General features: G+C 53.1%; 2 protein-coding genes across 5 annotated transcripts in view; both read left to right on the top strand.

The window, feature by feature from the left end:
- The first annotated feature begins 2,503 nt into the window (after nucleotides 1–2,503).
- LOC118241225 lies at nucleotides 2,504–4,626 on the top strand. Its single transcript, XM_035525449.1, has 4 exons — nucleotides 2,504–2,520; nucleotides 2,913–3,012; nucleotides 3,126–4,577; nucleotides 4,609–4,626. Exons 1-4 carry the CDS (start codon nucleotides 2,504–2,506, stop codon nucleotides 4,624–4,626), a joined length of 1,587 nt encoding a protein of 528 aa, XP_035381342.1.
- Nucleotides 4,372–12,208, top strand: part of gse1 (Gse1 coiled-coil protein) — a 162,415-nt gene continuing 154,578 nt past the window's right edge. For 2 of the 4 annotated variants that reach the window (XM_035525146.1, XM_035525144.1), the window contains exon 1: nucleotides 4,372–5,414. In XM_035525146.1, the coding sequence (XP_035381039.1) occupies nucleotides 4,626–5,414 (789 nt within the window). In that variant the 5' untranslated portion in view covers nucleotides 4,372–4,625. Of the gene's footprint in view, nucleotides 5,415–5,778; nucleotides 5,828–12,208 lie in introns of those variants that run through there. The other 2 variants (XM_035525145.1, XM_035525153.1) reach the window with 2 other exon arrangements.

Genomic DNA, 12,208 nt, shown 5'->3' with positions numbered 1-12,208 from the left:
ACTTTAGTGATATTGATGAAACACAACAGAATTTGGATGACTCTAGTTTTATGGATGAAAGACAACAGTATTTGGATGACTGTAGTATTGTGGATGAAACACAACAGTGTTTGGATGAATCTAGTGTTGCGGGTGAAACACTCCAGTGTTTGAATGACTCTAGCATTGTGGATGAAACACAACAGTGTTTGGATGACTCTAGTATTGTGGATGAAATACAACAGTGTTGTCGATGAAACACAATAATGTTTGGTTGACTCTATTGTTATAGATGAAACAGAACAGTGTTTGGATGACTCTAGTGTTGCGCATGAAACAGAACAGTATTTGCATGACTCTAGTGTTATGGATGAAACACAGCAGTGTTTGGATAATTCTAGTGTTGTGCATGAAACACAACAGTGTTTGGATGACTGTAGTGTTATGGATGAAACACACCAGTGTTTGGATGACTCTCGTGTTGTGGATGAAACACACAAGTGTTTGGTTGACTCTAGTGTTGTGTATGAAAAACAACAGTATTTGGATGAATCTAGTATTGTGGATGAAACACAACAGTGTTCGAATGACTACAGTGTTGTTGATTAAACACAACAGTGTTTGGATGACTAGTGTTATGGGTGAAACACAACAGTGTTTGGATGACTCTAGTGTTATGGATGAAACACAGCAGTGTTTGGATGACTGTAGTGTTGTGGATGAAACACAACAGTGTTCGGATGACTCTATTGTTGTGGGTGAAACACACCAGTGTTTGGATAACTCTAGTGTTGTGGAATAAATAAAACAGGATTTAGATGACTCTAGTGTTGCGGGTGAAACACTCCAGTGTTTGAATGACTCTAGCATTGTGGATGAAACATGACAGTGTTTGTATGACTCTAGTGTTGTTGATGTATCACAACAGTGTTTGGATGACTCTAGTGTTATGGATGAAACAAAACAGTGTTTGCATGAGTCTAGTATTATGGATGAAACACAAGAGTGTTTACGTGACTCTGGTGTTGTGGTTGAAACACACCAGTGTTTGGATAACTCTAGTGTTGTCCGTGAAACACACCCGTGTTTGGATGACTGTAGTATTGTGGCTCTATATGTACTGAGGAAACGACTTTTAATGAATTCTGAAACCACTTTGTGAGTTTCTGTAAAAACAAGGTGGTGGGAGGCTGAAAACAGCTTCTGTGTGTGTGTGTGTGTGTGTGTGTGTGTGTGTGTGTGTGTGTGTGTGTGTGTGTGTGTGTGTGTGTGTGTGAGAAAGAGAGAGAGAGAGAAAGAGAGAGAGAGAGTGAGAGACAGAGCGAAAGAGAGAAAGAGAGAGAGAGAGATGAAACAGAGAAAGAGGAAACACACATGTCAAGCCTTTATTTAATACTTCCATGTCGGTGTACCTGATCTGCTAGCCAGTGCTCCTTCCTAGCTGAGCTGCTAATTTCCCTATTTCATCTCTGAGAGGGAGATTCGATTGGTCATAGACGACTCCTGTGTAGGTCACAGAGGAAGCCACACCCAAACGCTGAAAGGCGTGCTCATGCTGCTTTTCCTGAGTCATGTATGAGACGAGTCAGGGGGAGAATGAAATCACTACTGCCTGGAAGCACATATGCAATATGGGTCTGACTGCTGACCTCCCTGGAAAACATGGTGAATGTGTGTTTGTGTGTGTGTGTGTGTGTGTGTGTGTGTGTGTGTGTGTGTGTGTGTGTGTGTGTGTGTGTGTGTGTGTGTGTTTGTAACTAAGTTCCCTTCAATAAGGTATATGGTTTTAGGGTGTGACTAAGGTTTACTGGGCCACCAAAGCTTCTGTCACTTAGGCAGATGCTCAAGTAGCACCTACATCTGAGCCATGCGCGTTTAAACACGTGCACTTCTGGCGTGGTGAGCACGACAGTTCATTCGCTTTCACTATTACACAGCAGCTTGCATTGTAAGTAATAAGGAAAAAATAAAGCAGATAAAGAACAAAGGTTATTTCCTTTAACATTTGATTAGAAATAACATTCTAAAAGGATGGTTTTCCTCTCTCTCTCTCTCTCTCTCTCTCTCTCTCTCTCTCTCTCTCTCTCTCTCTCTCTCTCTCTCTCTCTCTCTCTCTCTCTCTCTCTCTCTCTGTGTGTGTGTGTGTGTGTGTGTGTGTTTGTAGGGAGTGATCACGTACTCGATAGACATTTTTTTTTACATAGAAATAAACTTTCTGCCAGTACGTTATGAGTTATAATTCCAAGCTGATAGCGGGGTTAGGGGAGGCGGGTCAAATGTAACGCGTAAATGTAGGTTGCGTGGAAAGTGAGAATGTGTGTTAATCCTCAAGGTTTCGATCGTTTGTTTAACGTAAAAGGACGGGCTGTGAAGTTGCGCTTCTGTTCTCTTGGTGGTCATTTTACAAGACAGATGTTGAGAGACAGATGTTGAGAGGCAGCGCCGGAGGCTCAGTGTTTGGGCGAGCTGCAAGAACGTGGGAGCCGCGTCGTGGTTCCCCTGAAACGGATCTGGTAAATTGGAGATGGCGCTGTGTACAGTGTGAGCAAGTTAGCAGCCAAAGTTTGCAGAGCGCAGGGAAGTTCGCTAGAGGAGAGGCGACCCGCGACTCTAACAAGGGTTATCTTCTCAAATTACTCATGGATTTTCGCCGGAACGCACACGGCTGGATGTAATACAGGACGTCGCTCTTTTCTCGAGACCTATGTGCGCTTTCACGGGATTTTCTAGGCTTTCGGAACACCTCCGAATGAGCTCGCGGTCGTTGTGCGAGATTGCTGAAGTCTGAAGTTTACATGCGAGTTTCACTTGCATGTATGTAAGTGCATGCAAAGCACGGGTTACGGCGCCACGTTTCGATTCACCGTGTCGTTGTCGTGACTTTTTGACACGGATGTCGTTCCGCGTGGAAAATGAGCGACCTCCGCGATAAGGATACGGCGCCGGTATCGAGGAAACGCCGGCTCATGGCTGCGGCTTTGCCCGCGGACGAGCGTGCATCGCCGGGCGACGCACGCAAACCAGCCCGTAACGGTATGACATCGGTCCACTGCTTTATATGCGGAAGCGGCGTGAGCGCAGGAAAAGAGCAAAAGTTGCAAGTGCAACATCAGCGAGAGAGCGGTCCGTTTTTCCCGTTCCTGCAGAGCCAGGAGCCGGCACCGGGCGCCGAGGAAGTCAGCCCGGACGGTCACGCTCTGGTCTGCGCAGTGTGCCACTGCTTCCTCGGGGAGCAGTGGAACTCGTTCGAGCGGAGCCGCACGCCGATCGAGAAGCGCATGTACTGGCTAAAGAGGCCGTATCAGTGCGACGCGCGCCGGGTTCCCCAAGAATGGAACATCACCTACGACCTGGAGAGGAGAGGGAGCGGCGGCAGTCAGAACTGCGAGGGCAACGAATCGGATCTCTCGTCTTTCTCCGACAACGAAAACGTGTCCGACCAAGAGGCGGATGTGATGGACAGAGGTGGGAATAAGGACGGGTTTCTAAAAGCCTCTGGCGTTAGCAGAGGGTCCAGGGATGGTGCGAGGAACAACTGCGCCGTCGGTGTTAAAAGCAGTCCCGATTCGCAGCGGGCGATCCGTTACCCTGTCAGTGTCTACGCCGCTCAGGAAACGCCGAAAGCGGACGGCGTCGTGCCGCCCCGGCGTGCATCTAAAATGATGAACCATATGTCGTCGGTGTCGCTGGCCCAGTTCCAGGAGAGTCTGGCACCGCACGGGTATGGCGGCCCTTCTGTCGAGACACCTGTGCAAGACAACGGAATCATCATGCGCAACAAGCAGCGGCTACCGGAGCGAAATGCCATACATGCCGCCGTGCGCCAGCCCCCGGCCGACAGCAGCTGTAACGCGAGACTGCAGCATCTTCTCTTTCGCCCGGGCCGTAAAGGCGCAGATGTTGGCGATGTAACTGCGCCCCTGTCACCTGTTGGCGCGCAGGTTGCCTGCCAGCCCGACGCCGACATCCCCGCGCGGCACTATGCTCTTCATCAGTTTCACGCGTCCGGCGACTCCGACGCGTCTGACAGCAACGAGATTAACGTAACGAGCGACGACGAGCGGGAAGACGGGAGCAGCGCAAGGGAGCGTGCCGCTCCCCCGCTTGACGGCCAGGCAGAAGCCGCGCAGGTAGCCAGGCATCAGCCCGGTCTGTCTGTCGACGAGTGCGCGTGCTACATTTGCGGCGGCAGGCTGTCCCCGGGCCGGCGCTTCAAGGTGTGCGTGCAGAAACAGGAGCGAGCCGCCGATGAGCCCTTCTTCCCCGTCCTGTGGCTCCACACACCTCCGCCAGGCGCCGTGCCCCTCAGCCCGGGCGGCTGCACGCTGGTGTGTGCCAGCTGCCACTCGTCACTCATGCAGCAGTGGCGGGGTTTCGAGCTGGCCGCCGTGCCCGTGCTCCAGCGCCTGTATGTGGTCCCGCTCGATGTGGCCTCCACCGACGCCCTGTCCCCGTCTGGCAGCGCCGACGGGGCCAGGCCTCAGTGGGGGGACCTCGCGCCCAAGATCCAGCCCCTTGCTCACACCCTGGCCTCTCTGCCTCTGGCGCACCCCGCTAGGGAGGCTTGCTACCTGTGCGGGCAGGATTGCCGGGGAGAGGTGAGAGTGGCGTACGCCCGGGCCGGGGCAGGTAAGGCCCGAGGCGTGATGTACTTCCCTTTCATAAACCAGCTGCCATGCCCGCCTAATGCCCGGGGCATGCGCGACGGGCAGGTGCACTGCTGTGCCGCCTGTCACGTCATCCTGGAGGACATCTGGGCTGCGTACCGCCTCTGCCTCAGCGAGGAGCTCATCGCCTCTGTCAGCACCTTCCTTGGCAGATACCACCAGGCCGCCGGAGGGGGGGGGCTCTCGACCGGACCCGGGGTAGCGCAGGCGACCATTTCCACCTCCGTCCGGGTGGCCGCGGCGACAGGCCATACCTCGGCTTGCTACCTGTGTGGGACGGAACTCTCAGTGGGGGCGGACCACCAGCTGCACGTCAACCCCCCCGGTCGATGCGGAGAAAAGGAGCCTTTCTTCCCCTTTCTTGCCGTGCACCCACCGGCGCCTCGCGCTCGCCCGGCCGACGCCACCGGCTTGGTGTCGGCCTGTGCCCTCTGCTACCATGACCTTCTGGGCCAGTGGGCCCAGCATGAGGGCTCGGGCGCCGGCCCGTCCAGCAGCCCCTGGTCCCGCCAGTACAGCTGTGACTCCTTCGTCTGTTTCTTCTGCCGGCGGGAGAAGAGGAGGCCACTGGGCCTGTGGGCAGTGAGCGTCGCCCGCCTGCCCGTCTTCCTGTACGCCCCGCGGGTCAGCCGTACCCTGGTGGTGGACGACGGCAAGCGGCTCACCATCGGCTCCTGCGTGGAATGTAAGTCCATGGTGTTGGCCGGCCAGAACATGAAGCGCGACGGCGGGGCGGACCGCACGGCTCCTGCTGCCACCAGACACAAGGTAAGCATGTGGCTTCTGGCTCTGGTACACGCGTTAGCGTCCGTTTGCACCAGATCCGTCGCCGCACGCCGCAATGATTCGATTTACGGCTCTTGGCGCTCCATAACCCGCTTGGCAGGAGGAGCAATAGGACGTTTGTAGGGGCAATAACGTTTATGGGAGAGGAAAACCGTGCGTCTTCCACCCGTGGCCCAAAGTCAGGGAACGGGAGAGCTAGACGCTCTGAGTGCTGTTTATCGTCTCTGACTGGGCCTGTGTGATGACATCCATCATAAGCAGAGATAAGGAGTAGGTTTTTGTGCCCTGACTGCCACTGAGAAACACCCCGGGGCTGCACTGGGTGTTGAGGCAAGCTTTGTCTTCTGGGGGTATGTGTGAAAGGGTACAGAGAGTGTGTTCACAGCGGATGCAAGGTAAGAATGCACGATGATGTGGTTATGCAGTTTACGTAAGAGAAACAGTGTGGGTGTGTGTGTGGGAGGAGATCTTGTGTGTGTGTCGGGGGGGGCGGGGGGCACTTTGGCATTTTCAGTGACTTACTCTGTGAAGGATCAGCCAATTTTGTTGTTGTTTACTTTGACACTGTTCCAGTAAATGTTCCACCCTGCTGGGCCCCGGTTCTTGGCAGGGCCTTTCCAGGGCAGCATGGCAGGGTGGCAGGGCGGCCCGAGCCCCTCGGCCCACCAAGGAGTGGCTGTTTGGGGAAGCATGACAGTGTGCACACCTGCTAACCTAGGAGTGAAACTCAGCCGATACGCTGCAGCAGCAAGAAGTTCTCGTGTGCGTATGCGTGTGCAGTGTGTGTGCGGCTAAAAAAGAAAGGCAACGATGCAGCCAGTTAGAGAATGCAGTATAAATAATCAGAAATGATCCGTGCACATTGTTAAATGCAGAGATTTATGCAGGGCTGCACCTCAGCGAGAGTTTGGGTTTGCGCCCCGCTGTGATTCACCAGTAGCGCTTGGCGACTGGCAGCATGGCTTGGCATCCTGTCGCGTCCTGTCACGTCCTGCCGCGTCCTGTCGTGTCCTGTCACGTCCTGCCACGTTCGGCCGGCCTCCCCACGTGCAGCTGTTTGGCTGGGGCGCTAAGCGCTGCTCTCCGGGGCGGCGACAGAGAAGAAGGGATTCGGCTAGGCCGCGGGGCGTGAGCCGCGAGCCTGAACATCTGTGTGTGTCATTCATCTTCAGTGTGCGTGTGGGCATGTGCGTGTCTGCGAATGAGAGACAGAGAGAGAGAGAAAGAGAGAGAGAAAGCGTGTGCGTGTGTCTCTCTGAGTGGGTGTACAGGAGACAGGGCTTGGTAGAGACACACCAGCTGTTCTGCTTCATCTTAAGCAACAAGTGATTAGAGGGCGAGAGGGCGAGAGGGCGAGAGGGCGAAAGCTGTTTTTCTACCTTCCCTCTCAGCTCTGTGACCCCCCCCCACCATATCCTCTTCGACATCTGAACCCGGGCGTGCAGGCCAGGGGCCAGTGGGAGGTATTGCTGGATGTCAAGGTGTTTTTGCCCTGAGCCAAGCCATGATCTAATGGTTGATGTTAGCGGACAGGCGTGGGGGGAGGGGGGTGAGAGGGAGAGAGAGTGCGAGGGGGAGGGAGAGGGTGTAACAGTAATGGCTCCCGTGGTGGGAGGAAACAGGTGCTCTGTCCCACAGTGATATGTGATCTGCTCTGAAGCACTGCTGTCCTTACTTGTACGCCATGAGAAAAGTTGCACATCTGCTCACTTTTCTCCTTCGCTCCCCTGCCCTGAATGTGCGCTTGCGCAGGCAGACTCTTTTAAACATTCCTTCCCCCCAACTTTTTCGCCGTCGCCTTTCTGCCCGGTCACCCGTGTTTTACTGCCGCGTGCGCGCTCCGCGCGTGCCCACTTCACGGTTTCGCCGCTTCCTCCGGGAAGCAGGCGAGTGGAGCGGTGGGGGTCTGTCGTCGACCGGCTCCAAATTAGCCGATGTAATGAGAGCTCCGCAGACGCTTTATATAGAGAGAGATGGCTTAAGCCTGGCGTGCCTCCGTAACTACGCCACAGGGTGCGGGGGAGCGAATGTAGGCTACTAGCGTGGCACGCCTGCCCTCCAGGTAAAACATGAGGTAAGTAGGAGGGAAATGATAGGACGATACTCAGAGCATCGCCTCTCACGTCAGATGCTGGCATGTCCTCTGGGTGTTGAGGACTCCCCACACTCAAAACTGCATTGGTTAGGTAATTAATAGCTAGTCACATGACCTCCCAGCAACCTTTTTTTTTTTGGACAGTATAGTGTAAGCAGGTTCCAGCGAGCTAATACATTATGTGTGTCTGTGTGTGTGTGTGTGTGTGTGTATGTATCATGTAGTCTTGTAGTCTTGCGTATGAGCATGAAAGCACTCCTATGGCACATTCCACTGATAACAGAAAGTGGACTCTGGTAATACATGGACAGAGAGCACACTCACATTTGTGCCGAAGTATCTTTCTGGGTGTGTGGGTGTGTGTGTGTGTGTGTGGGTGTGTGTGAGTAACTTTGGAATTGTCCAGATGGACAGTGAGGAGAGATGGAGTCAGGAATCTCTGTGTGTTGTTTTTTTTTGTTTTTGTGCATGTGAGCGCACGTGTGTGTGTGAGCTGTCCTGTATTGAGAGTAAACCCTGTGAGTGTGCGATTATTCAGTGTGCAGTCAATGAGGTATTTGGCATGACAGCAGATCCATGCAGTCGCTGGCAGTATTGCCTGAGTTTAACGATTAATGACGCATAGAGTGGATTTAAACACATGGTGTTCTGCACACACTCAGCCTGTCCTAATAGACATAGACAGACAGAAAGCAAAAACCCCCCTCATTCATCTCAGTTTTGTCGCATTTCAGACTTTTCTAGACTTCCTCTGGTTTGTATGCAAAACAGTTGTGCAGTGTAATCGGAGACACTGCTGGGTATGTGATCTTTCTCTTATTAATGCTGCATAATCCACCCCAGAGCAGGAAATACTACATTTCCCAAGAGGCACTTGTGATAACTATGCGTAAGGCTCAGAAGGAGAGGTCAGACCTGGAGCAGAAAAGGACACAAATCTGGAGTGTGTGTGTGTGTGTGTGTGTGTGTGTGTGTGTGCGCGTGTGTGCATGCGTGCATGTGTGTGTGTGCGCGTGTGCGCATGTGTGTGTGTGTGTGTGTGTGTGTGTGTGTGTGTGTGTGTGTGTGTGTGTGCGCGCACGCACGTGTGTAATCAGGCATCTGATTGCTTTATTAAACAAACCCTGACCCTTCTGTATTGCCTGCTCCATGCCTTGTCCAATGACAAATCCAATCAGACCACGCCTGCCCTGATGACCATATTACTCCTCCCGGTCCAGTACAGTGTGTGCCACTCATCCCGGGGGTTAGGAAAAGACTGCGGAAGCCTGTTGGCCGCTGTGGCTTTGGACCACCCCTCTCCTCCAGGGGAGGATAGCTGCGTTCTCGGGCTGCGCAGACAGAACGGTCCACGTCCTGATGGCGCTGGCAACAGCTCGTGAGGCTCCAGCTTGCGCTCCTCGGCCCAAATCCTGCAGAATTTGAGGGGATTTATTTCCAAGCTCCTGGAAGCTGATTCCCATTTACGTGGAGACATTGGAGAGAGACGACTGAGGATCTCTGGAATTGCGTTTTCGGGGTGGGTGGTTGGGTGGTTGGGTTTGGCGCAGGGGGGGTGTGAAGATTCTGTAAGGAGGCTGGATGGATTGATGGATTGATTGATGGATGGATGGATGGATGGATGGATGGATGGATGGATGGATGGATGGTGGGAGGGCTGTTTGTCCTAAATTGGCTGAGAAAAGGAAAGAGAATCCATCCAAATTTAGAGAAGGAAGACTTCTGTGGAGCTGCTCGAGCCTGGATGCCTCACTGTGTGTGTGTGTGTGTGTGTATGTGTGTGTGTGTGTGTGTGTGTGTGTGTGTGTGTGTGTGTGTGGTGTTTTGTCTTGTGTACTCTCTACCCACCTTTGTGTGTGTTGTGTGCTTCCATATTTTTAAGATCTTTTTTTCTGTGAAACAAGAATCCTTAAGAGACTGAATGCATTCTTATATGTGTTTGTGTGTTTGTGTGTGTGTGTGTGCCTGCATATTCCTGGATCCAGTTAGTTTCCAGTACACTATCTGTTCCTCAAAACATTTGTGTCATGGGTCTCTGTGACCCAGAAGTCTCGGCTTTGGCTGGTCTCACTCAAACCCTAACACATCACCAGACCTGTTTTCACACTCCAGGATGACAATGTGCCCAACACCAACCCGTTACAGGTCCAGAACAGTCCATTCAGATCCTGGAGAAAGGGGAAAACGTTGCAAGGATGACTGTAATAGAGAGATATTTTTCAGATTAAGCTACCTGATCATCGATCGTCTTTATGGAGGAAGTGTACACACGTATTAACGATGAAATGGCCATAATTTTGCTACTGCTTGTTGATATATTAATGTGATTATTGCATTTTCTGTTTTGTTCATTTCTTCGTGTCTCCCAGAACCAGTGAATGGTATGCCCCTGCTCTAGTGGGGGGAGGGGCTCCTAGTATAAAGCAGGACCAGAGTCCGCCTAGAAGGTGTCCAGGTCTGTGCCTGAAGAGAGACCTGGGTGGCCTCTGGCCCTTTTAAGCCAGGATTGCTGTAGTCCCGGGCATCGTATCAACTGCTAGTGGTTGGCTGTGGAGTCAGCAGAATTTTTGTTTTAATCCTGCCTAGTGAGTGTAAGTAGAAGTACTGTGTGACTTAATTAAAGTCAAGAGAGCTAGGAAGAGACAGAGTTGCCCCGCGTAGGGGGCGTTGAGACATTCATATACCTTACTTGCCTATAGAGGGGTTAGACCTCCTCACAGCACCCGTTCGTAGCCACCTAGTGTCACCTTCGTACAGGGCTGCGTCTTAACAGTTACAGTGCAGTGAGACAGATGGTACTGGGGCCATGGAGAATGAGCCGCTCTGGATGGCGTTTTCTCTCTCTTTTTCTCTCTTTCTCCCTGTCTCTCTGATCCCCCCCCCAGGTGCTAGGTTCAGGGCACTGGAGCTCAGCCTGGCCTTTGAAAAAATGGGGCATTGTGCTGCCTGACAGTGAGTCACGGGAGGACTGGAAAACAAACTGTCCTTTGATCTTGGCTGAAACCGCAAAGACCTCCCCAGAGCCCCCTCTCCTAAAGCAGCACGCGCCCGCGCCCCCGCCCCCCACAGCAGAGAGTCGGGTGAAGAGGGTTGGGGGGGAGAAAGGGTCCGCAACAGAGTCTAGACCTCCAGCTACTCCGGCCTCTCCGACTCTGTGTGTGTGTGTGTGAGACACTTTAGCACTTAGCACCAGAACTCCTGCGCAGGTCCCAGGCATCAGGGAACTGGGAAAAGATGTGTGTATAATTGAGGTCAGAGGTCACACAGGTGGAGGACTTCATGGCTATGTTCTGTCTTAAAGGAGGCGGGGTCACTCTGGGCTGGGGGAAGCTTGTATTGGGAGGTACTGCTGCTTAGAGTCGTCTAGTGTGTGTGTCTTGTGCAAAGCATGGGCAAGAGGACAATTGGAAGGTTTAGGAGCCTTCTTAACTATCCATAAAAACTTCACAGGTGCAGCAGGTTGAATGGCGGCCTTTTGAACCTGTGTGTGTGTGTGTGTGTGTGTGTGTGTGTGTGTGTGTGTGTGTGTGTGTATGTGCACGTGTGTAGGTGGGTGCACACTCTTGGCAACTTTCAGTCTCGGTTGTTTTGTTGCGCTGAACTCCAGTTGAACTGAGTGAATGGGGTAGTCTCTCTGGTCCCGTGTGAACCGCATTCTGTGCCATCCAGCCATTGTCCTCTAACCTGAGAGTTTGACTGTAGCCAGCAAAGCAGCTCTGGGCTAGAGGGTGGGGGCGCTCAGGGGCTGGGGGTATCTCAGGAGCTAGAGGGTGGGGGCGCTCAGGGGCTGGGGGTATCTCAGGAGCTAGAGGGTGGGGGCGCTCAGGGGCTGGGGGTATCGCAGGAGCTAGGGGGTGGGGGTGCTCAGGGGCTGGGGGTATCTCAGGAGCTAGGGGGTGGGGGCGCTCAGGGGCTGGGGGTATCTCAGGAGCTAGGGGGTGGGGGTGCCTTAGGGGCTGGGTGAGCCTTGGGCGCTGAGCACCTAACCGAGGCCTCCGCTCTTGGCTCAGACCCCAGTCTGTCAGGCTTCCCAGGGGCCCTGGGACTTGGCAGGGCAGCCCAACCCTTGCCATAGTCTTCAAACCCTCTCAGAACACTGTGCTGATTTCAAATGCTGGCAGCAGGCCAGGAACATCTTTCTTTCTTTCTTTCTTTCTTTCTTTCTTTTTTTCTCTACCCTCTAATTCTCTCTCTCTGTCCCCCACCCCACTCCCCACTCCTCCTGCCGCTCTCTCTGGAGCTCTCTATGCCTGTGCATTGCGTGCACTGGAGACATGTCCAAAATGCCACTAGGAGTGAGAACAAGCAACAAGCTTGTGTGTGTGTGTGCGCGCGCGTGTGCGTGTGTGTATGTGCGCGTGTGCGTATGTGCGTGTGTGTGTGTGTGTGTGTGTGCGTATGTGTGTGCGTGTGTGCGCGTGTGCGTATGTGTGTGTGTGTGTGTGTGTGTCTGTGGTGTCTGGTATGTAGGGGAGAGCTCGCTCTGTGTATTTGGTGCTCAGACAGCAGATGCTGAAGTCCAGGCAAAGCCAGTGGCAGAAATCAGTTTATTTTTCCTCTCGCACTCCCCTTGGAAAAGAAAGGGAGTTCTTCTTACCATCCTTTCCTGTTGGCTTGGCTTGCTGGTGTGATACTTCATCCCCCAACACACACACTTCACTGGACCTTGCTAGCATGGACT

This window comes from Electrophorus electricus, chromosome 4 (genome assembly GCF_013358815.1).
Source record: "Electrophorus electricus isolate fEleEle1 chromosome 4, fEleEle1.pri, whole genome shotgun sequence".
Classification (NCBI taxonomy): Eukaryota; Metazoa; Chordata; class Actinopteri; order Gymnotiformes; family Gymnotidae; genus Electrophorus; species Electrophorus electricus.
Note: the sequence above shows the minus strand (reverse complement) of the source record. Positions and strands in the feature narration are given on the sequence as shown.

What these genes read in the sequence shown, in the direction of transcription:
- LOC118241225 (XM_035525449.1), top strand. An exon ending in ACGCAAACCAGCCCGTAACG is followed by an intron (nt 3,013 to 3,125) that starts GTATGACATCGG and finishes CCGTTCCTGCAG; the next exon opens with AGCCAGGAGCCGGCACCGGG.